The 26481-nt window shown below is 35.4% G+C and overlaps 1 protein-coding gene and 2 long non-coding RNA genes across 3 annotated transcripts; 2 read left to right on the plus strand and 1 right to left on the minus strand.

The window, feature by feature from the left end:
• Positions 1 to 1290: 1290 nt before the first annotated feature.
• Positions 1291 to 4232, minus strand: LOC149786016 (uncharacterized). Its single transcript, XR_016425182.1, has 3 exons — positions 4145 to 4232; positions 3356 to 3451; positions 1291 to 1432 (listed from the first exon to the last, which is right to left on the minus strand). It is a non-coding gene; the product is annotated as an uncharacterized LOC149786016 (long non-coding RNA).
• A 62-nt stretch (positions 4233 to 4294) lies between these two features.
• Positions 4295 to 6892, plus strand: LOC149786017 (uncharacterized). Its single transcript, XR_016425183.1, has 3 exons — positions 4295 to 4908; positions 5531 to 5627; positions 6486 to 6892. It is a non-coding gene; the product is annotated as an uncharacterized LOC149786017 (long non-coding RNA).
• Positions 6893 to 8536: 1644 nt separating this feature from the next.
• LOC149786018 (uncharacterized) lies at positions 8537 to 15412 on the plus strand. The gene is made up of 5 exons (XM_089978094.1): positions 8537 to 8543; positions 9360 to 10099; positions 10631 to 10677; positions 11566 to 11712; positions 14773 to 15412. Exons 1-5 carry the CDS (start codon positions 8537 to 8539, stop codon positions 15410 to 15412), a joined length of 1581 nt encoding a protein of 526 aa, XP_089834220.1.
• Positions 15413 to 26481: the final 11069 nt, after the last annotated feature.

Below are 26481 nucleotides of genomic sequence, written 5' to 3' on the forward strand. Positions count from 1 at the left end.
ATGTCCATCATATTCCATGAAAAACGATGGAAAATGCTGGAAAATTCTAGCATGGAAAACGCTGGAGTATTTGGACTAATATTCCAGCCTCTGTCCAGGGTAGGCTGGAAAACCCTGAACAATTCTTGCATGGAAAACGCTGGACAATTCTAGCATGGAAAATGCTGGAGTATTTGGACTATTATTCCAGGCTATGTCCAGGGTAGGCTGGAAAACCCTGAACAATTCTAGCATGGAAAATGCTGGAAAATTCTAGCATGGAAAACGCTGGAGTATTTGGACTAATATTCCAGCCTATGTCCAGGGTAGGCTGGAAAACCCTGGACAATTCTAGCATGGAAAACGCTGGAAAATTCTAGCATGGAAAATGCTGGAGTATTTGGACTAATATTCCAGCCTCTGTCCAGGGTAGGCTGGAAAACCCTGGACAATTCTAGCATGGAAAACGCTGGAAAATTCTAGCATGGAAAACGCTGGAGTATTTGGACTAATATTCCAGCCTCTGTCCAGGGTAGGGTGGAAAACCCAGGACAATTCTAGCATGGAAAATGCTGGAGTATTTGGACTAATATTCCAGCCTCTGTCCAGGGTAGGCTGGAAAACCCAGGACAATTCTAGCATGGAAAACGCTGGAAAATTCTAGCATGGAAAATGCTGGAGTATTTGGACTAATATTCCAGCCTCTGTCCAGGGTAGGCTGGAAAACCCTGGACAATTCTAGCATGGAAAACGATGGAAAACCCTGGACAATTCTAGCATGGAAAATGCTGGAGCATTTGGACTAATATTCCAGTCTTTATCCAGGGTAGGCTGGAAAACCCTGGACAACACTAAAATTTAGCTGAAAATTGTTGAAATATTTTATGAAAACGAGATTTTTAACAGTGATGCAACTTTTATTTGATGATAATTTCAAGAAGAACATGATCCAAATTACCCCAACCAACTCCTTGTATTGACTGTGATGTTTAGTAACTTTTAAACAAGGAAACAAAAATTAAAAACTATACTTGTCACTGGTAGCTTAATAGGTTGTGCACTAGTATTCAGTAGACAACATGGCTTAAGTTGTCATAAATATTGCTACACTTCTACTGGTGTGTCATAAAATCCAGATTACTGGCTCCTTAACATCATCCGAGTTTCTAAAAATATGTTCTCTTACTCTAGTTATAGTTTGAATTTATTCTGAAGCAATCTTAACAACAAAATAACAGAAATTCACATTAATTTCTATCTCAATTTTAATTAAAAAAATTTAAAATATTTTTTTTTACACGTATTGTTTCATAGTTCATTCACCACATTTCTTATTTTTCTGTTGTCACCACTGGAGTCTGTGGAAGTGATGGTACTCTTGATGGTTTAACCAAATCGCAAAGCTTCTGTCTCACCATCACCTCCCCAATGTTATACGTCTCCTTCATGATTTCTGAAATACAAATCATTGTATATTAATGAATAGAATCAAGCAAGATTTCAAATTTATTTCAATCCCATATAAATATATATATATATATATATATAGAGAGAGAGAGAGAGAGAGGGGAGTGAGAGAATGAGAGTTATACCTGAAACATTTCATGCAATTACAGTACTTTTACAATACCTGAGGTTGGTAATTGTAATGAGGCACTTGGCTTGATGACTAACTTGATAGGCTTAAAAACCTGTGGTTTCCATCACAAATTAAACTGGCTACCTAACTGCTCGTGTGGCCTAAGTCTAAGTGGTTAGAGCGCCTGCTACGGGTGTGAGAGGTCACAGGTTTGAACCCTTAACCGAGTCATACCAAAGACTTATTAAAAAAATGGTACTATTAGCTGCCTTGCCTGGTGCTCAGCATTAACCCTTTACCTCATGCAAGCGTCTTTTGATGCCTCTACTCCATTCACATGGAAGCGCCTTTTGACGCCTGCTTTAAACATCAGCCATTTTAAGCTGGTTTTCATAGCGCCACCTTCAGGGAAAACCCCCATTTAGATACTACATTCATTTCTGTGAATGACAATTACATCAGATCACGTGGTCACTGTTTATGCCCTGGTCGATATCTGCTATTTAAAGTAACTGGGTCATAATCTCCACTCTCCAAAATGGAGGTCACGGATTTCATTCAGTACTTATAAAGTTTTCACGATTAGAATCAGAACTAAGAAAGATTCAATAACTTAGGTAAAGGCTCTGATATTGATGCAGGCAGCAATTAGTTTTCATAAATTATCAAATTCAGATGACTTAGTGATGCAGATGCAGACGACAAATTGTAAATTTCAAGTATGAGAAATGGCAGCTATGATTGGTCACGCGACCTCACTGACATGATGGTGAATGAGTCCTCTCAAGATTTTAAAGCACGTAAAAAATTCTTCAGTGAAAAATAATTACGCAGCTATAACAATCAGACTTTTAATCTTAAATTTTTCCACACATAATAGATGTGTACCAAAAATGTAAAATGGTTACAATTGCTGTTTAACATAAAATACACTACACTGCTTAACAGTTAACAGGCAGGCCTATGCGTATGGAGTCGAATAGGTAACAGGTGCTCTATTTATAGCATGCTGCACTTTGTAATTATGCTCTATAAGGTAAACGGTTAAGAGGTTAGTGTTAGGACTGGTCAACCTGGTGTCAAGATTATGTGAATGGGTGGGAGACATTATGCTACATGTCTGTGGCATGATATCCCAGTGCTCGACATCACTATAAATTGCCACACTGCAGACATCGTAGTGATGTGACTAAACATTTGTTAAAGCTACGTTACTAAACATCTGAATCACGCACACACAAACTGGCTACCATATACATGCAGTTGTGATTATACCATTTAAACTGAAAGTAGATTTACATCGTCCATTTGAATATTGCCTGTCTACACTATAATGTTTCAAGTAGTAGTTGTGTATACGTTTAAATTTCATAATAATGTTCCAGCCTTAGTTCATAAAAAAATTTTGTTACAATTTGGCATATATTTTGTCACAGGTTAACAAAGTTTAAAACACATGGTTAATAATTTAAAATATACCATAAATTATTTGAATTCTGGACTGGTCTTGGAGAGGTGGCCTTGTGTGCTTATTATTGGCTCTTGCCCCAGTTAGTGTCTTGCCAATATATTCACCAGAGCTGTACAGCATTCTGAATATTTATCTAGCAGCTTTGTTAAAATCCAAAATTTGACATATTTCTGCCTCATGCTGGGTGTGAAAAAAAATTTAATCCAAATTTTCACCATGATGATTCATATGCACTAAGTTTCTGATATATTTACTTACCTACATACACAACTCCAGGTTACAGCTAATGTTCTAGACATTTGAATTTGAAACAAATATGGTATTACCTCTCACTTGCTTAATTCAAAATTAAAAGATCGAAGAATTTCAATGAAGCTGTTGCCATCAAGTTGTTTACATAACTGTGCCTTGCCACTTTTTTTCTGAAATTAAAGGACACAAACTAAACAAGTAGTTTTGGTGAGGAAAATTGATAATCATTTCCAACAGTTTATAACTGTACATTCTTATTAATTATACAATAAGTTACTATTAAATATTACTGAAATGGCTGAATATAAATTGGATAGACAGAAACAAGCCATAATCTGAATTGAAGATTAATTGGAAAAGAGATCTACCGGTATATTTCCGAGTCACAGTCTAAAATTAATTAAAACAAATATAACTTATTGCTACAAATAGCACACTGTCTGGAAAATAATAATGAAAATTAAAAAATACAAATACCAGTCAGATCATTAATAATATCAAGGGTGAATAAAATTTAAAGTGAAATTTACAATTTGGAAATGTATGTTCGCAAGGCCGGCACGTACCAACTTTTTTGAAAGACAGACACGAGATGACTGGTCATTGTGCATTAGGATAAGTAAAAAATGTTGCCAATTATGTAAACAAAGCTTAAAACATAACACATACCTTTCAATATCCTTACAAGTTTGACGTTTAATTTATCAGTCTTCAATCAGCATAAAAAAAAAAAAAAAATTGTTCCATAGGATATATTTCGTAATAGCTTTCCATAAATTTACGTCACGCGAAGTCTTTCGCAGCTAAGGTACTTGGCGGCCGTACAAATAATTTTGCTACAACTGGACTGAGTAATGACTTACCTGCTATTTTCGCAATAATACACTCATGGTATCCCTTGAATCCACGACAAACCGCCATCACTTTCTCTCCCGTGCGATATTCCTTCATTTCTTTTCATGGCGAGTGCACATCAGCCATACAGATTATGCCTCCCTGAATGTGACGATCATTCACCCATATAACCAGTGATATTTCTGGTTCAGTGGTCATCTTAAAATCCTGGGATATTTTATATTTTACAATTTCAATGACACTCCAATCGAAAATTGCGCCCAAATTCTAGACTGGTTATCCAAAGCGTTTTACGGTGCCAAATTTGGAACCAAACTTTACAGAAACGGTTTTTTTTTTGTTTTTGTTTTTTCTTTTTACAGAAAATTTGGTTCTAACGCATGAAATCGAAATATGCCGGCTTTTTCAATGTAGTAATTGGTTAAAAAAAAATAAGTTCATAATTTTATATCCCACCATAGTCAGCTTCATCAGCCATCATCATACGGAACAACCTCGGCTATTTCTGCGTGACAAAAACGTGACTCCGATACGTGAAGGCGAATACTTGACAGAAAAATCAGACATTTTGTTCTCTTTTGATTTATGATTTATCTAAAGAGTTAATATCTATACATCGGATACCAACGCCGTGATTTGGATATGTTAGGGAATGATTGGTTTACAGTAAAGTGGTTTTAGAAGACAAAGTTTACGACCAAGAGGCAATATCGTGTCGAGGTGTGGAACACAAATGGAAAGACAACACAAATTGGACACCCAAATATTATAGGTGAGTATGAAATAAACGGAGTCTCGACTTTATCTCGTTTGCCCAAGTATAAACTGACTATATGATTAACCGCCCAACACTATATATGTATGACTGATAATTAAATTGTAAGCAAGTATTTCAATAAATGTGAAAAGATATACAAGGTCAAAAACAAGTTTCCTTTTGCACCAGTTTTAAAATTAGAGTAGGTATTTTTGTTTTTCAATATATATGTATATATAACTTTCAAAGCAACCTAATTTGTGGAATTTTATTTTAACAGCCATAACCTTGTAATTGTCAGTCTTGGAAATGTTAACTCCAGTGATACATGTAAGCCCAAACAGGGACTGCTCTGGTAGTATGATAAAGTTGTGAATGTCTGGAGTATTTGTAGATCTAGTCCAAAAAGGTCTTTAGGTTACTGCTAAATTTTCAGACTGCTACATATATAAGTAAAATCATAACTAAGTAACTTAAGTCCTGGAAAAAGAAATTTTGAAAAATTTCACATTAATCTTAGCAAGATTAAAATGTACACAAGTTTTACCATGAAGATGATTTTTGAACGATATGTTAATGTTTTAATCAGTCTGACTGTACAGTCTGTAAACGTTTTAATGCTGTTTGTGTATTACAGGTACTGGTGTTCAGGGCAAAATATATAAGCAGTTTGAAGTTAATTCCACAAAGTCCATTCCTAAAAGCACCATGTACTGGAGGAAGAGAAAACAATGGTAATTCCAGGAGTAATAGAGAGTTTTCTTACATTTTAAATAATGTCTGCAGCTGTCTCCCACAACAATGTTTATTTGTGTGAAGATGAGCATTATTCTTTATACATTTGTTCTTACCTAGTACATTCACAGCTTAACATGGCTCATATCTTAAACACAGTTTCATTACCATATCAATAATTTAAGGAATAAACAAATTTCACTATACAACACTAAGTGGAATTTTCAGAGTTCAACAAATTCTGAGTATATGGTGAAATCATTCAGTATTTACAGACAGAATATTCAATGTACGTGTTTGAACAGAACATTCACTCTGTATGGGTTATCCAACACACCATACACAATATATGCACAGTGTACACCATATTTAACCAAATCAGCCAATTACAGAAATTCCAGGAAATATCTGATCAGTATTGATTCTTGCAGAACAAGATATAATAATTTATTGTTATGCATTGTCATACTTCAGTTTTTAATTATTTAAAATGTTAAATATAATTTTTACTTTCATTTTTTTTATAATGCCCTAAAACGTTATGAAACTTCAGTTGTTTTTCTGAAAACATCACATACATTTATGAAGTGTATGTTGTATCACATGTACTTTGTATGATTGAGTATATTATTGTGTATCAATTACTTGTCATTTACATGCATTCATTGTGTATCATGTTTGCATTACCCATGTTTAAATGATGCATGCATTAACATTGGATTTGTCAAACTAAACTACAGTAACAGTGTAATATTAACTGTACATATTCAATTCCCACAACAAAACAATAATGTTTGAATGTTAAGATTTTAATATGAATTATACATGTTCACTAAAATTTGTATTTCTCATTATAGTGTTGTTGATCTAGGTGAATCCAGTTCTGTTGGTCTTGGATATTATGAAATTGGTGACTGTACGTAATACTAATCTTCAAATATAATGAGAATATCAACAGATGAACCAACTAGATATGGTGACAGTGACATGAGTTTTTCATCTGACTCAGAAGAAAGTATAGAGTTTTAATCAAGTTCAGACGATGAACAGTATCATCAGGTGAATGAAGCAACTCAGTCTTACCCATCCCATGTCACAGATCCCCCACTTTATGTCATAGCCCCATAACAAGATATATATTGTAGTGAAATCACAAAGTCTGAACATGTTATTGTCCTTGGGGCTTTGCCAACAAGACATAATTTGTCAGATGCTAAATATGTGACTTTTTGGACTGAATTCAGTTGCATCTTCCTTCAGCAAACACAGGATTCACAATTGTCAAAGATTTGAAGGAAAAATGTGAATTCAGTAAGGAGTATCTCAAATACAATTTTTATTGTGAGATCTGCTAAAAATTGTACTCTGATAAAGAAGAAATGTGTGAAACTGGGGGCTGTACAGGTGTACATAACTAATAATTATGAGCAAACATCTCTTTGGAATGAAGTTGGCTCTGACAAGAAAGAAGACTTCCTTTCATCATCAAAAATAGGATCAAGTGTCTTCGAGAACCTATTATTGTTGTTGAAATTGTAAATGCCATTTATGGTACTGTTCTCCCCAATCATCATGAAAAGGACTAAAATGGCTCTCACCATTGCACAGCAGAATTTCGTACTTATACACTGTAGTGTCAAGCTCATGTGGTGAACAGATTTGGACATATATATGATTTTATATGCACCAGATATTTTCTGGTCAGGATTTAACTAATTTTTCAGGATATCTTTTCATACATGTATAGTTTGTGTTACACCAACATTTTTGTATAGTGATGTTCTTTTGATAATGAACATTTAATTACATATGTGGTACATACAATAAATGATGTACTACTTCAACACTTGTAGTTTGTTTTTTTAAAGCAGGGGTCAAGTGTGTTTGTGTGTATGGTTTAGTTTGTTTATTTGACTTGTGTCCTCTATTTCTCAGTATATATTTATCATAGGTTTGAAATAATAGTTTAGTTTCAAGTTCAAAAATCTGTGTTACAGCACAGTTTAGTCATGATTGCTCTTTCTTTAGGTAATTCAAAATAATTCTTTGTACCAATCTTGAAAATTGACTAAGTTCTTTTCCAGGGTTTTCCATACTGAAATTTATCCAAAAAATTCTAAGTCCAAACTGTCCATCCTTTTCCAGGGTTTTCCATGCTAAAATTTATCCAAAAAATTCTAAGTCTAAACTGTCCATGCTTTTCCAGGGTTTTCCATGCTGAAAAAAATTCAGAGTCCAAAATGTCCATCATTTTCCAGGGTTTTCCATGCTGAAAAAAATCAAAGTCCAAAATGTCCATCGTTTTCCAGGATTTTCCATGCTGAAAAATTTCAAAGTCCAAAATGTCCAGCATTTTCCAGGCATGTCCAGCATTTTCCATGCACAATGTCCAGGGTTTCCATGCTAAATTCTGCAGAATATTTCATTTTGCCATCGTTTTCCAGGGTTTTCCATGTTTTTCCATCGTATTCCATCCTTTTCCAGAGTATACGATGGAAAAAGTACAGCCGGGAAGAGGAGTAAATCCCCAAACAGCAAGGGAATTAATTAAAAAATGTTATGCTACAGATACTATCTAACCCTACAAACACACTCCATCCCTATCACAGACACTATGGCTACTATGTAATTGTAGATTTCACAAACTGCACAAGAGTCTTGTTCTAAGTTGATGGAAAGAATGGGTTTTGATATGGCATGTAAATATGATGAGACCATCAGGCCTAGATATTGATAAGCTATATTAAATGGGTTGTTTTTTCAGACTTGGAACAAGACAGGAATGTGGTTTTGCATTTTTACATACCTCCTTTACACTTTAAATATTTTTGATTCTACTGTATGAATGAATTCAAAATGAATTGGGATTTGGAAACGCTTGAATCAATACATCTAAAAATATCTATGCATGGATGGTAAGAAAACAACTAAGTAGTTCATATCTGGGAAATGTGGACTGATTAGCTGTACTGAATGCCAGATAAATATTTAATATTAAATGGGTATGTAATAAAGACAATCATCAGTTGTGGTAATAATAAAGATGATCAAGGGTGTTTGATGAGACCAGATCTGATACAAGGGTAGAGAAACATTATTGCTATATTTTCTATAATAGTAACTTCTGTATCCTTAACTAATCTACAGATAGAAAAAATAGCTGCATGGCATTGTTAAAAAAATCTTTCATATAAATTAAATAATTTCACCAAGAAACAATTTTGACTGATACAGATGTGAACTGTTGGTGCCAGGTAGAACAAATCTTATATTGAATGAGAAAATGTTTGCCATATTGAAGAAACTATTTTTAAAATATGTAACTAATAAGAAATATATCATTTGTTATAAATATAAATGGAAAGGAAACTGATTCCTCTAATACATCAGTGTATAAACTGTAGTAAACAAACAGAACACTCTGCTCTTAACCTTGATATCCATCATTTGATGTTTCATGTTCTTTATGACATCATCATCATTTTGCATTCAGAACACATTAAAGACAAATACCCATGTCAGAAACTGAACTCTTTTATGAAGTACCCATAAAAATGATACATTTGGGAAAATATCAGAAATGAAATCTGGTGTGGGGTTAGTCAAAGGTGAACCGAGTCCTTTGAATTCCTGAGAATGAAATAGGCAGAATATTAATAGATTATTCCCAGTTGAGAATTATGCAGGTTGAAAATGAGTGGATGCTAATGAATTGGATCATATCTTTTCAGCAGGAAGAACTACAAATTCTGGTGAAATTAAGAAAAGACCATCTGAGAAAGTTGATGATAACAATGACTCTTCAGCTGTTGTACAAATAGACAAGACTAGTGCAACTTCATTAAAGTCTGAGTCAGGACCTTCCGCCAAGTCTTCAGCTTCATCCAAAGCAAGAAATAAAGAAAAAAAGTCCAAAAAGAAAAAGGAAGGAAAGAAAACTGAAGCTCTTAACTATGGTAAGGAAGAGGGCCAAGAGCACCTTGAAAAGAAAAAGGATATTGAAGAAACAGGTGTAAATACATCACAGATAAAGACATCAACAAACACATCATCAGAACAGGAAGATTCATTAGAAGCAACACAATACACAAGCAAACTAATGAAAGCAAAACCAGAAACAGAGAAGATGGGAGCTGATGCAAACACAGATAGCTTTTCTGGAAAGAAAAATGAGAAAAGGTCCTCACTTGAGGAGGCAAAACCAAATTATTCTGGCCAAAAGACAAACCAGGAAACAAGACAAGTTGCAACCACACCAAGTGCTGAGGGAAAAGAAGGAATATGGGAAAATGATCACACCTCATCAGCTAACGTGCAGAGAGATGATTCAACCAAATTTGATAAAAGCCAAAGGAATGAGAACACAAATAGTGAGAAACCAGACCAAAAAACTGATGTACCTGCCAAGAAATCTAAAGGAACAAATAAGAATGAATCTGAGGAAAATAAATCTCAGAATGTTACACCACAGGTATCTATTTAATTTCCTTTATTTGTTTTATCTGGGTTACAAAAATGATCACATTCAGAAGTAAGTTTTGTTTGCACTGTCCAGTCATGTATTCCAGCTGAGTCGAAGGAACATCCACCTAACTAGAACTGTCTTTTTCTGCTTCAAATTATAGATATAATACTTCATGGCACAAATTCATTGAAAATGACCCAAGACAGCCCAGCTTGGTTTATATCATCTTTATGTAAGAGCTTTTTTGGTCTGGTCACATTGTGGTCAATTTAAGGGCTTTAGATGTGGCTGAATCAAAGATATTGATGATGATTTTGTTTAAACTGTCCTTTATTCTGCTTGGATATGTATCATTGATGGAAAAACGTGCAATTCAAACACATTTGTATATACAGATTTGGACACCTTTGTAAGAAGTGATTAATAGATTTATGTAGCATAATTATTTTTTTTACTGCAAATTGATTTTTAAAGTTTAAACGATAAAATAGCATCATAGTATTTTTGTGTAATCAAATAAATTCTTAATTTAAATAGAAAACTGGAGGAAAAAGCAGCAGCAGTACCAGAACTGATGGTCAGGGGTGAGTATTTTCTGATGTCTGAGTGATGGATTTGTCAGTTGTTTATCAGACAGTTATTTAATATTACTTTTTACCACTGTAGTGGAAACATTTTCCACATGAGGGATTTCAGCTTGAAAAAACAGGAGTTAATCTGTTAGGGAATAGTACCGTGATGAAGGGTAAATCTTTTAATATCAGATTTAGAAATTGAATGCCATACAAGATTCTTCATGCTTGATTGAAGCTGTAATGTCATATAGTTGTCAAAGGAAATTATTTATTACTCCGATTGGGGCAACTCAGTAGCACTTACAGACAACTGGAGAATAGTGGGTCCATCCATGAATGAAATAATTGACAAATTCAATTGATACATTCCAACGCTTGGTGCTAAATAAATAATCACATTTGTACAGCATTCGTTTATACGGGTAACAATAATGGTACCCCAGTGGGAAAGTTGTATTGATATGAAGAATGTCATATGGCATTCCTAAAGCAGTGGGCTGTGATCATGGCCTAAGTTTAAATTGTTCATTGATGCAGTCTTGCTAGTGTTTCAAGATTTTTTTGATTATCAACAGATGGGAATTTTCTGATTAATTACTGATATCACAGTTTGGGAGATGAAAAACCATTGTATGATATTAGCCACTGATAATGTTTGCTCTGTCTTTGTGTCTGGACTAGTTCCTAGTTTTAGTTTCTTTGTTTTTAATGCATTCTGTAGAGTCCTGCTAACAAAATAATAAAAAGATTGTGATAATGACAAAGCAGAAAGAACAGTTGTGAAATAAGTACCGTGGATATTTGATGGTCTTTTTCTTTATGCTTTGCCTGTCATATTTGCATGTTTTCTGACGCATTTTAATTTTATGTTGACGAGTTTAAATATGTCTTTGCTAGGGTCAAAACAGATACTGTCCGAGTTCACTTTCATGCCATCTTTTCCCCTGAGTTTGGCCTGGTAGAAAACGACGAGGTTGTTGTGAGGTTTGGAGAACAGGAGCTTGGAGGATGGAATTCTGATAAGCATAGATGTACATTACTCCGGTAATGATATTTTCTTTACAACATCTTACATTTTTATGCAGTCAGTTAATTATATGAGATGGGATTTATGGTCAGATGTTGTGGCTTCTACCAAAAGATTATACCGGTTTCCCAGCTTTGATAGAAATATTGCTGAATTCTTGTCCCCTCATAACCAACATAATTGTATGCTCAGAATAATTTAGGAGCTTGTGACATGTACAGTAGTCTTCTTGGACAGTGTACCTTGCTTATTTGTGTTTTTTTAAAAGTTCTTTAAAGATTAATTGGGCTTTGTAAAAACAGACGTTTAAGGTGATGCATACCTGCCAAGCTTGTACCTGACGAAAATAAATGATTATTTTGTAAGTTTTTCTGGCTGAAAATCAGCTAAATGATGATGATTTTTCATTCTTGGATCACATTATTTAAAAAGAAAGGTTGAAAGTTATATCTTTGATTTACTAATGTAGAATGAAAAAAGAATATAATACTCAGGTACAGAGCATATTTATGTGTACAAAAAGATTACAATTATAGATCATACCAGTTTAATATCAGTAATGCATAACCTGTTGCTGTTGCATAGCTTACCCTTTCTGGGACAGAAATTACTCTCATTCATATGATGAGAAATTCTCCTCCCATAGGGTGATTTTACAGAAGTTTCTGGAAGTTGACCTTGGCACATTCCCAGTAGTCCTCTTCCTGATTCCAGGTATCTCCATGTTTAGTGGTGCAAATTACACTCTATTGAAATTTGCATTCACTTTGTGTTATGCAGTGTGGATTGGTCATTTTTTTTTTATGTGCATTGTATTTATTAAGTGTATTTACCCTCGGTTCAAGTGTTATTCCTTAGTCAGAATTAGCTACCTTGAGAGTCTTTTAAAATGTTAGGTTACATTTATTCATAATCTTGCCATTTAGGTTTGCCCTCACCACCAGGGCATTAGGATGACTTTTCTGTTGTGACCTAATTAATTTAAGTTCATTTTCTGGACTTCAGATAGGTATTTAGTCTTTCTTTCCTTGCCAGATTGGGTTTTGCTATTATTTTCCTTCATTTTATTGAAATATGAATCTGCAAAATTCACATTGTATTCTATATAATTTATGCTGAGTTTTACTTGTGGAAGGGGATCTTACACCACCATTCATAGTGATTAGTTTTGTCTTGTTGTTGAGTTTAATGCCATTTTTCAGCACAAGATAGGCTATACATGGCGGCCAGTATAACTGGTGGAAGAAGAACCTTGGAAAATCCAGGGAGAACCACCAACCCATAAGAAGCAACTGGCAAGCTTCCTCACATACCAGTGTTAGCCAAACCTGAGACTTAAACCCACGCAGACGGCAGTGAGATGGCAGTGATCCAGAACAGTGAGTACTTTAGACCACTTGGCCACTTGGGGCCCCCTCAGTTGTGTATGCAACCTATTTTCTAGGTAGTCTTTAATTAATTGTATTCCTTTTTATTCTGTTATGTTACCTTGTTGTTATTTTTGTTTCTAGTACTCAAAATTATTCCTGACATCATTGTGCTTAGAAGATCATTTTGTTGTTGTTTTAGTTCATTTTAAATAGAGGCCCACTGGGCAGGTACAGTATTTCTGTTTTAATTTGCATTCTGTATTGTTTCATGCAAACTCTCATAGATTCTATTCTTTATACTAGATAATTTTTCTTGTTTTCAGTTGTTTTCTTTTCAGCAATGTCTAAGAAAAAAAACTGGTTAAATTTAGGCACAAGAAAACCCCTGGGGACACCCATTCCATCTTCCTCATATGGACAAATTGTAAAAGGACAGAGGGTTGTCCTTTTTGTTGTCTCTGGTCTGATGAAATATAGGCCTTTGTTGAAAACAGATGGACATGCAAATGGAGGAAGAAGGGTTTTTTCTTTTCTTCATCAGAATTTTCAGGGTTTTCCATCACCCAGTCTCTTGGGTTTCAGCAGGATTGGATCAGTCTCTTCATAGAAAAATAAGGGCACATGAGGTGCCTCCCAAGGCAGGCAATACAATTTCCATTACTCTGTTCTCAGAGTAGGATTGGATTAGACTCTTCAGAGATGCATAAGGCACATCGGGCACCTCCCAACATAGGAAATAACCCCCTCCCACATGAGGGGCAACACTTTCTCCAGTCCTAAAGAGCATAAAGCAAGTCCCCCCCATCCCCCCATGAGGGAGGAGCAGTAGCCTCACCATTACTACAGGGCTGAGGGTGAGTTATGCCCTGACTATGAGGGAGGATCAACATCTCTCAGACCCCTAAACTTGGTGGTGACAGGACTGAGCTGTCCTGGAAGATGACAGGTACAATTCAAGTATACAAGATGTTCCTATGGATGTGAGTGGTCTGATCAGTTAATGACAGGTCACTGGCTACTGATCATTTGAACTGGACATGGTCAGTGCCTGTTGGTCACTTGTCTGTGAGTACCAGTTATTGGAGTTCACTTGGTATGAGCATAGGGATTGAGTCGAGACCCCACCCGTTGCCACACAACTGTTAAATCCCTCTAAAGACTAGGAGTCAGCATTCATACATCAGAGTAGGGAAGGGATTGGATTGGTGGGTCCTCTGCTTCCAAAAAACCCAGGAAGGTTGAAAGGTGCTCATGCCCACCTGCAGAGTCTGCTGCAAGGGACAGTTCCTTAGATGTGTGTGATGAGTTGCAGGACAATGTTCCTCTTTTCCCATTTCTCCCATGAAATAGAGTGACAGTGGACTTCAGAGTCCTTCCAGTAGCAAGAGCTGGATGACAACATCTCGGTATCTTCAGGAGGAAAAGATTTTGGTCTTTCAACAAGGCAGCCAACAGAGTTCACTATCTTCTGCCTCCAGATTTGTGTTCAAATCCCTCTGGCTTGGAGGACACAGAAATTCTATCCAGTTTAAAAAGACTCTTTGTGGTTACCTCCTGCACAGATGTCCTTATGCTCCCCCCACTTGGCAATGGAATGGTCAAGTAGCCATCTCCGAGTTTTTGTAAGGGCCATGAGTTTGCTAGGCAGTGTATGGGTGGTCTATCATACACACCTTCTATGTTGAGACCTCTGGTTTCTGCTTCTAGCTATAGGTTTCACACTCTTGCATGGCCCCATAAACCTCCCATTTTGGATGATAGAGCATCACAAGTTGGTATTTCCTTGGAGACCTGTGTCCACCGTTTACTCAAGACACGGGAGGCCTTAGAGTTTAAGGTTAAATCAGTGGTCACCATAGCCTCACATGCCAATCTTTTTTGGTCACCTCCCTTAGCCTACTCAAGGAGGACTCTCTTTTGCCAGTTGCACTTGAGTGTTTGCCAGAGGCAGTGGTTAAGACATCTCAACATGCCTAGTCCATGTCCATGGCATTATCAGCAGAGCTTCTCCACCTCTGCAAGGATGTTGCTTTGGACACTTTCAGTCTTCCTGAAGCACAGTAAGAACTGTCTTTTTGATGCTTCTTGGGTGGCAGAGATCCTCTCCAGAGGTTTCACTCCCACTGTAGTTTTCCAGGATGTGAGTGATCAGCAACACCAGCCAAGGAGCTGGGCTACCCTGACACCCCAAGAAGCCATCAGTGAACTTCTTCAAAGACATGCAGCCTCAGTCCAGAAGCAATTCCTATTCAGACCTCCTGAGCCAGGACAAATGTTTGAGCACAGCAACAAAGTGCATTGTTCAGGCCAGGAAACCGTGTCATCAAAGATCCATGATGCCAAGTGAAGAATCTTTTATGATTCATCTGACCTTTAGTTCAGATTCTCGTTGCCGTACTGAGCAGGTATTTCAAGCTGCAGAGACAAGTGTCTAGCTCTGTAATGTCAAGATGGAATATCTTGTATGTCTTGTGGTTTTTAACTACCCCCACCCAACCTGAATCTATGGATGAAACTTCTTTCGAGAATCTCCGGACTGATTTCTTGCTCTCCCTAGTGTCCATGAGGTAAAGGAGTGAACTTCATGTCTTTTCCATAGAAGCAGGCTGTGTGCAGTTCAATGGCAATTATGAATTGGTTTCTCCCATGCCAACCAAGTTTTAGGAAAAACTTGGTAGCTCCACTCCCCATACAGATCACCAGTCTAAGTCATATCTGTGATCAAGATTGACTTTTGTGTCCAGTTAGGGCTTTTGTTTTTATTTGGCATCCTTTAAAGGAAGAAGGAAGATAGGAAGCATCTTTTTTTTCCTCTGATGGGTTCAACTGGTATTTCAGCTTTTTGAGGTGGATTTTCATGAAGAGAGATGATTAGTTACTTCCCTAGAGGGACCTTTAATTGTAGAAGATTAAAGCCCATGGAGGTTGAGCCATTGCTACCTTGTGGTCCCATCCAACTCATTTGTTTTCGTGGATGTGATGAAAGCTTCATTTTGGCAATTTCACTATCTTCCTCTCCTTCTGCCTTTATGCCTTGGCAGATGAACCAAGATCTTTTTTTTTCAATGACTTATAGTTGTTGTCCAGGCAGATACCATCTTACAGTAGTGGACACTTCTATCATAAGAGTGAGTATTTGCTTGTTTTTCTTTTCCAGTTTTGTGGGTCACCAGCCTACCATAAACTGGCAAATTCAACTATGCAATAGCAACAGGTAATATATTACTGATAGTCAAAGGTACTTTTTGGGGTTGGTGGTGTTAAACTCAATGTAAAAATACTTCTTACTATTGCCAAATTCACTGATCCCAATCTGCACTGATGTCCCACTAGTGGTTGATGTCTTTAAAAAGGGACAAGGACTATTGGGCATGGAAAGTCACCCTAATTCTTGTTATATGGCTGAGGGTAATTTCTGTCCAGGAAAGAGTAAGCTATGCAACAGCATTGGGTAAGTATTCCAAAATTCCCCACACCCTCAATAAATTCAACTCCTATTAAATGTTTGTAAATTGGTACTTTTTAGTGGCTTATTGCTTTCATACAGAGGCTTTTTAGAAGTGATTTATCCTTAAATAGTGGCTAACTGCTCAAAATTGGAGGTTAACATATTTATTTGTAAAAAATCTTTTAGATAATGATATGCTTCTATTTTGGAAAGGGTCAAAACTCCATCAAACTGGAAAAGTCATCACATTCTCTATAGTAATGGATGTTACCATCATTAAAATCATATCAAAATTATTAGATATTTCTTACAGCAGATGCAAATGGTTGATAAGCATGACAGTAAATAAATAAATAAAATAAATAAATAAATAAAAAAATTTAAAAAAATATTAAAAAAACTAAAACTACTATCTTATGGAAAGAGCAAATTGCTTTTTTATTTTTAATCAGTCAGAAGACAAGATTCATTGGAACTGAGCATTAATTAATGAAAAGCATCATGTCACAGCGGACATAGTTTAGTCTGTTGATAATAAAACAAATAAGTAAATATTTTTTATGACAGACCAAAGCTTGAAGGAAAATTCAAAATTAATTTTAAAAAATGTAAATTTAAAAGCAGTAATACAACACCTACCAGTATTGCATTGATCAACTTTAAGGATGCTAACTCCAATGTCCAAGCTACACATTCTGCATAATCATACATTATTCCTTTCCACCAGGGAATGGAATGTTCTAGAACTGATTAAAGAACCTAGACCCATTCTGATGCCTGCATTACAGTCCCAAATGCTGTTTACTTCTCTTTTGGGGGGAATGCACCTTTGATCAGACTTGTGTTTTTTTGTTTGATGATTTTGCCTTTGCTGTTTATTTTCTCAATGTGTTTTCAGCATCATAGTTTGTTTGTTAGAGTGGTAATATAACCCGGCTGTAGATTTTCCATCATATTCCATGAAAAATGATGGAAAACGCTGGAAAATTCTAGCTTGGAAAACGCTGGAGTATTTGGACTAATATTCCAGCCTCTGTCCAGGGTAGGCTGGAAAACCCTGAACAATTCTTGCATGGAAAACACTGGGCAATTCTAGCATGGAAAATGCTGGAGTATTTGGACTAATATTCCAGCCTATGTCCAGGGTAGGCTGGAAAACTCTGGACAATTCTAGCATGGAAAACGCTGGACAATTCTAGCATGGAAAATGCTGGAGTATTTGGACTAATATTCCAGTCTTTATCCAGGTTAGGCTGGAAAACCCTGGACAACACTAAAATTTAGTTGAGAATTGTTGAAATATTTTATGAAAACGAGATTTTTAACAGTGATGCAACTTTTATTTGATGATAATTTCAAGAAGAACATGATCCAAATTACCCCAGCCAACTCCTTGTATGGACTGTGATCTTTAGTAACTTTTGAACAAGGAAACAAAAATTAAAAACTATACTTGTCACTGGTAGCTTAATAGGTTGTGGACTAGTATTCAGTAGATAACATGGCTTAAGTTGTCATAAATGTCACTACACTTCTACTGGTGTGTCATAAAATCCAGATTACTGGCTCCTTACATCATCCGAGTTTCTAAAAATATGTTCTCTTACTCTAGTTACAGTTTGAATTTATTTTGAAGCAATCTTAACAACAAAATAACAGAAATTCACATTAATTTCTATCTCAATTTTAATTAAAAAATTTAAAATATTTATTACAAGTGTTGTTTCATAGTTCATTCACCACATGTCTTATTTTTCTGTTGTCACCACTGGAGTCTGTGGAAGTGATGGTACTCTTGATGGTTTAACCAAATTTCAAAGCTTCTGCCTCGCCATCACCTCCCCAATGTTATACTTCTTGATGATTTCTGAAATACAAATCATTGTATATTAATAAATAGAATCAAGCAAGATTTCAATCCCATATATATATATATATATATATATATATATATATATATATATAGAAAGAGAGAGAGAGAGAGTTATGCCTGAAATATTTCATGCAATTACAGTACTTTTACAATCCCTGAGGTTGGTAATTGTAATGAGGCACTTCGGGTTTGATGACTGAATAGGCTTAAAAACCTGTGGTTTCCATCATAAATTAAACTGACTACTTAACTGCTCCTGTGGCCTAAGTCTAAGTAGTTAGAGTGCCTGCTGCAGGTGTGAGAGGTCACAGGTTTGAACCCTTAACTGAGTCATACCAAAGACTTATAAAAAAAAATGGTACTATTAGCTGCCTCGCTTGGTGCTCAGCATTAACCCTTTACCTCATGCAAGCGTCTTTTGATGCCTCTACTCCACTGACATGGAAGCACCTTTCGACACCTGCTGTAAACATCAGCCATTTTAAGCCGGTTTTCATAGCACCATCTTTGGGTAAAACCCCCTATTAGATACTACATTCATTTCTGTGAATGACAATTACATCAGATCACGTGGTCACTCTTTATGCCCTGGTTGATATCTGCTATTTAAAGTAACTGGGTCATAATCTCCACTCTCCAAAATGGAGGTCGTGGATTTCATTCAGTACTTAAGAAGGTTTCACGATTAGAATCACAACTACGAAAGATTCAATAACTTAGGTAAAGGTTCTGATATTGATGTAGGCAGCAATTAGTTTTTAAAAAAATTCAGATGACTTAGTGATGTAGATGCAGACGAAATTGTAAATTTCAAGTATGAGAAATGGCAGCTACGATTGGTCATACAGCTTCACTGACATGACGGTGAATGAGTCCTTTCAAGATTTTGAAGCACATAAAAAATTCTTCAGTGAAAAATAATTATGCAGCTATAACAATCAGACTTTAATCTTAAATTTTTCCACACATAATAGATGTGTACCAAAAATGTAAAATGGTTACAATTGCTGTTAAACGTAAATACACTACATTGCTTAACAGTTAACAGGCAGGCCTATGCATATGGAGTCGAATAGGTAACAGGTGCTCTATTTATAGCATGCTGCACTTTGTAATATAAGGTAAACGGTTAAGAGGTTAGTGTTAGGACTAGTCAACCTGGTGTCAAGATAATGTGACTAGGTGGGAGACATTATGCTACATGTCTGTGGCATGATATCTCAGTGCTAGACATCACTATAAATTGCCACACTGCAGACATTGTAGCAATGTGACTAAATATTTGTTAAAGTAACGTTACTAAACATCTGAATCACGCACACACAAACTGGCTACCATATACATGCAGTTGTGATTACACCGTTTAACCTGAAAGTAGATTTACATGGTCCATTTGAATATTGCCTGTCTACACTATAACGTTTCAAGTAGTAGTTGTGTATATGTTTAAATTTCACAATAATGTTCCAGCCTTTGAAAGTTCATAAAAAAAAATTTGTTACAATTTGGCATATATTTTGTCATAGGTTAACAAAGTTTAAAACACATGGTTAATAATTTAAAATATACCATAAATTATTTGAATTCTGGACTGGTCTAGGAGAGGTGGCCTTGTGTGTATTTATTGGCTCTTGCCCCAGTTAGCGTCTTGCCAATATATTCACCAGAACTGTACAGCATTCTGAATATTTATTTAGCAGCTTGGTTAAAATCCTAAATTTCACATATTTCTGCCTCATGCTGGGTGCGGAAAATTTTTTTTATCCAAATTTTCACCATGACGATTCATATGCACTAAGTTTCTGATATATTTACTTGTCTACATACACAACTCCAGGTTACAGCTAATGTTCTAGACATTTGAATTTGAAACAAATGTGGTATTACCTCTCACTTGCTTAATTCAAATTAAAAGATCGAAGAATTTCAATGAAGCTGTTGCCATTAAGTTGTTTGCATAACTGTGCCTTGCAACTTTTTTTCTGAAATTAAAGGACACAAACTAAACAAGCAGTTTTGGTTAAGAAAATTGATAATCACTTGCAACAGTTTACAACTGTACATTCTTATTAATTATACAATAAGTTACTATTAAATATTACTGAAATGGCTGAATATAAACTGGATAGACAGAAACAAGCCATAATCTGAATTGAAGATTAATTGGAAAAGAGATCTACCAGTATATTTCCGAGTCACAGTCTGAAATTAATTAAAACAAATATAACTTATTGCTACAAATAGTACAATGTCTGGAAAATAATAACAAAAAGGTAAAAAATACAAATACCAGTCAGATCATTCATAATATCATGGGTGAATAAAATTTAAAGTGAAATTTACAATTTGGAAATGTATATTCACAAGGCCGGCATGTACCAACTTTTAGAAAGACAGCCATGAGATGACTGGTCATTGTCCATTAGGGATAAGTAAAAAATGTTGCCAATTATGTAAACAAAGCTTAAAACATACCACATACCTTTCAATACCCTTACAGGTTTGACGTTTAATTTGTCTTCAAACAGCATTAAAAAAAAAGAAATTGTTCGATAGGATATATTTCGTAATAGCTTTCTCTAAATTTACGTCACGCGAAGTCTTTCGCAGCTAAGGTACTTGGCGGCCGTGCAAATAATTTTGCTACATTTGGACTGAGAAATAACTTATCTGCAATTTTTGCAATAATACACTCATGGTATCCCTTGAATCCACGACATATTGCCATCACTTTCTCTCCCGTGCGATATTCCTTCATTTCTTTTCGTGGCGAGTGAACATCAGCCATACAGATTATGCCTCCCTGAATGTGACGATCATTCACCCATATAACCAGGGATATTTTGGGTTCAGTGGTCATCTTAAAATCCTGGGATATTTTATATTGTACAATTTCAATGACACTCTAATCAAAAATTGCGCCCAAATTCTAGACTGATTATCCAAAGTCTTTTACGATGCCAAATTAAGAAGCGAAATTTACAGAAACGTTTTTTTTTTCTTCTTCTTTTTGCAGAATATTTTGTTCTAATGCATGAAATCGAAATATGCTGTTTTTTTCAGTGTAGTAATTGGTTAAAAAAAAATAAGTTCATAATTTTATATCCCATCATAGTCAGCTTCATCAGCCATCATCATATGGAACAACCTCGGCTATTTCTGCGTGACAAAAACGTGACTCCGATACATGAAGGCGAATACTTGACAGAAAAATCAGACATTTTGTTCTCTTTTGATTTATGATTTATCTAAAGAGTTAATATGCATTCATCGGATACCAACGCCGTGATTTGGATATGTTGGGGAATGGATCAGTTTACAGTAAAGTGGTTTCAAAAGACAAAGTTTACGACCAAGAGGCAATATCGTGTTGAGGTGTGGAACACAAATGGAAAGACAACACAAATTTGACACCCAAATATTATAGGTGAGTATGAAATAAACGGAGTCTCGACTTTATCTCGTTTGCCCAAGTATAAACTGACTATATGATTAACCGCCCAACACTATATATGTTTGACTGGTAATTAAATTGTAAGCCAGTATAGAAGCCCACATGATACAAGCATAGTCATTGGTTAGCACCGGCTTTTGTCACTAATTATTTAGTCTTGGTATTGGTATAAATTGACAAATGTATTCGAAGCTGCGCAGCTGAATTTCATTATGTAATTGTAATACAAAATAGTTGTTAAAAGAATTGACTGATTTAATTTCAGTAAATGTGAAAAGATATACAGGGTCAAAAACAAATTTCCTCTTGCACCAGTTTTAAAATTAGAGTAGGTATTTTTGTTTTTCAATATATATATAACTTTCAAAGCAACCTAATTTGTGCAAATTTATTTTAACAGCCATAACCTTGTAATTGTCAGTCTGGGAAATGTTAACTCCAGTGATACATGTAAGCCCAAACAGGGACTGCTCTGGTATTATGATAAAGTTGTAAATTTCTTGAGTATTTGTAGATCTAGTCCAAAGGTCTTTGGGTTACTGCTAAATTTTCAGACTGCTACATATATAAGTAAAATCATAACTTAAGTCCTGGAAAAAGAAATTGTGAAAAATTTCACATTAATCTTAACAAGATTAAAATTTACCCAAGTTTTACCATGAAGATGATTTTTGAACGATATGTTAATGTTTTAATCAGTCTGACTGTACAGTCTGTAAAGGTTTTAATGCTGTTTGTGTATTACAGGTACTGGCGTTCAGGACAAAATATGAAGTTAATTCCACAAAGTCCATTCCTAAAAGCACCATGTACTGGAGGAAGAGAAAACAATGGTAATTCCAGGAGTAGTAAAGAGTTTTTTTCACATTTTAAATAATATCTGCAGCTGTCTCTCACAACATTGTTTATTTTTGTGAAGATAAGCATTATTCTTTATTGATTTGTTCTTACCTAGTACATTCACAGCTTAACATGGCTCATATCTTAAACACAGTTTCATTACCATATCAATAATTTAAGGAATAAACAAATTTCACTATACTGTATACAACACTCAATGGAATTTTCAGAGTTCAACAAAATCGGAGTATATGGTGAAATCATTCAGTATTTACAGACAGAATATTATTGTGCGTGTTTGAACAGAACTTTCACTCTATGGGTTATCCAGCACACCATACACAATACACCGCTCCCTCGATAACTCGCGCCCGGATAACTCGCGATCCCGCTTATAACGCGGTGTCCGTCTTGGCTCCCGATTTTTTCCAGAGAAAATGTATTTAAAATATCTTTAAAATATGCTGAACATGAAAAAAATTACGATAAGAATTGATAAATTAAACCTTGATACATTGCTCGTTTTATCATCGAAAATGGTGATTAATGCCCGTAAAAATATAATCCATATTTTGAAATTTTCAAGTTCTAGAGAAGAATTAATTTCAGAGATCTCGAAAACGCTTAATTAAGCGTATTTGGACGCCAATTTTTGATCTGGGACTCAGAAAAGGTGGGAGTCCTCCGTACGCATGTAATAGGTGCGCGGGAAAATTCAAAGATTTGCCGGTCCTGTTTCAGCCACCTGCTTTGTGGGAATATGTGTTGATCAGTTTACTGTGCTGATATTTACAATGACAGAATTCAGTGACTGAAAGACTCTTTGATGTACTGTTGCTATTTCATAAGAGTACATTAAAAAAAAAAAAGAACATGATGCAACAGCTAGGCGGCTAGTTCAAAGGCTTTGACTTGGCGGCCGAGTGAAAAAATATACTGATATTTAGTGATTGAATTCAGAGGCAGAAAGACCCAGTTTTAAAATCCTAGCGAGACGTCTGTTTAAAGATATTATATATTATGTAAGTTTTTAGGATAAATAGTTGTCATTATACTGTAAATAAACAGTCTGGTGAAATAGCGATCAATGAAAACTTCTGGTAAATGTTAACAGGTGGCAACAGAGAATGAAATAAACACCAATTAAACGACTTCCTGTGTGAAAGTCACGTTCTAATCCTTTAATTCCGTTTCAGTGTAAACATTATAATCACAACATAGTCTGTTCATTGAAAACATGAAAAGAGTCAATCGACCGTCACATCGAAACCCGTGAGTACTTCTGTGAGAACCTAATTACATGTACATGCCGGCTTTGTTTTGATCAACAACTTGGGGAAGTGTTTGTTGCATTAAAAAAAAATCGATTACAAGAGACCTCGGGTGCTGGATTAAGGGTCTTGGAGCTGCCTTTGACGTAAAGCAAAACAGTAACAGAGACAACGACGACGATAGTGACTTCGAATGTTTCAGTGAAACTGATGTCATTAATGCCGAGGCTGTTTGGGAGAAATTAGTACAGACTCATGGTCCTGAGATGGGCGTTTCTCTTGATGGAGGAGTGGATTTGTGCTGACAATGATTGCCCTACAGCCGCATACATGTCAGATGAAACTATAATTATTTCTATAGCGAACAAATTTGCAGCAGAAGACGATTCTAACTGGAGTAACACAAGTGTTGAAAGTGATGCAGACACAGATGTTGCACCCCCACCCCTCTGCACAGGAAGCAGATATTTTGATATTGCCATAAGGTGGCTGGAGACCCAAAATGTTGACTACGTAAAGCTCATGCAGTTGCAGAAATCTGAGGGATTTTGCTCGGCGGCAGAGAAACCAAGGAGTAACACACACAAAAAAAATTAACTTATTTTTTCAAAAAGTGAATTGATATTTGTCAAGCGTGGCACAAACGGCAAGTATTAACTTGTTCTAATTTACGTTGTTTTAAATTTGAGACCAATTAAATATGTTAGTACTGATTAACTCGTTTTTTTTTTTCCATTTTACTTCTATCGCATTCAAATCTATCTATCTATCTATCGTTCGATCGACACTGTTTCTCGAAAAGAGTCGATCTTTTGTGTAAAAAAAAATTATAATTTGGCTCAAACAATAAAACTAGAATGTATACAATTCAACATAAAAATTAGTGACGTAGTACACAATGTGTGAAGTGGTACACATGTTCAGCGAACGGAAACCACGTGGAATAATGTTTTCGATGATCGCCTCAATATACTGTAATTTATCCTGAAATTTTTAATGTTGTCCTATGAGAAAATAATAAAGTACACCGTTATGAAGAGATATTTATTAACAGTTAATCTCAGAACGATTATAAAGTGAATATTCAACAGTATAATCTGCCTACCCCCCCCCTTATTTTTCCGTTATGTCGTCAATCACTTTAATGGTTTTGGGCTTATTTTATAGGTCCCTCGATAACTCGCCCCTCGCTTATAGTGCAGTCGATGTTTCTGGACCCCGATGTGCGCGAGTTATCGAGGGAGTGGTGTATATGCACAATGTACACCATATACAACCAAATCAGCCAATTACAGAAATTCCAGGAAATATCTGATCAGTATGGATTCTTGCAGAACAAGATATAATAATTTATTGTTATGCATTGTGATTTAACCATACTTCAGTTTTTAATTATTTAAAATATTAAATATAATTTTTACTTTCATTTTTCTTATAACGCCCTAAAACTTTATGAAACTTGAGTTGTATTTCTGAAAACATCACATAAATTTATGAAGTGTATGTTGTATCACATGTACTTTGTATGATTGAGTATATTATTGTGTATCAATTACATGTCATTTACATGCATTCATTGTGTATCATGTTTGCATTACCCATGTTTAAATGATGCATGCATTAACATTGGATTTGTCGAACTAAATTACTGTAACAGTGAAATATGAACTGTACATATTCAATTCCCACAACAAAACAATAATGTTTGAATGCTATGATTTTAATAATAATTATACATGTTCACTAAAATTTGTATTTCTCATTACAGTGTTGTTGATCTAGGTGAATCCAGTTCTGTTGGTCTTGGAGATTATGAAATTGGTGACTGTACATAATACTAACTCTTCAAATATAATGAGAATATCAACAGATGAACCAACTAGATATGGTGACAGTGACATGAGTTTTTCATCTGACTCAGAAAAAAGTATAGAGTTTTAATCAAGTTCAGATGATGAACAGTATCATCAGGTGAATGAAGCAACTCAGTCCTACCCATCCTATGTCACAGATCCCCCACTTTATGTTATAGCCCCATAACAAGATATATGTTGTAGTGATATCACAAAGTCTGAACATGTTATTGCCCTTGGGGCTTTGCCAATAAACATAATTTGTCAAATGCTAAATAGGTGACTTTTTGGACTTAATTCAGTTGCATCTTCCTTCAGCAAACACAGGATTGACAATTGTCAAAGATTTGAAGGAAAAAATGTGAATTCAGTAAGGAGTATCTCAAATACAATTTTAATTGTGAGATCTGCAAAAAATTGTACTCGGATAAAGAAGAAATGTGTGAAACTGGGGGCTGTACAGGTGCAACTAATAAGTATGAGCAAACATCTCTTTGGAATGAAGTTGGCTCTGACAAGAAAGAAGACTTCCTTTCGTCATCAAAAATAGGATCGAGTGTCTTCGAGAACCTATTATTGTTGTTGAAATTGTAAATGCCATTTATGGTGCTGTTCTCCCCAATCATCATAAAAAGGACTAAAATGGCTCTCACCATTGCACAGCAGAATTTCATACT

The sequence above is a fragment of the Sinohyriopsis cumingii genome, chromosome 12 (genome assembly GCF_028554795.1).
Source record: "Sinohyriopsis cumingii isolate HCF-2022 chromosome 12, ASM2855479v2, whole genome shotgun sequence".
Taxonomy (NCBI): domain Eukaryota; kingdom Metazoa; phylum Mollusca; class Bivalvia; order Unionida; family Unionidae; genus Sinohyriopsis; species Sinohyriopsis cumingii.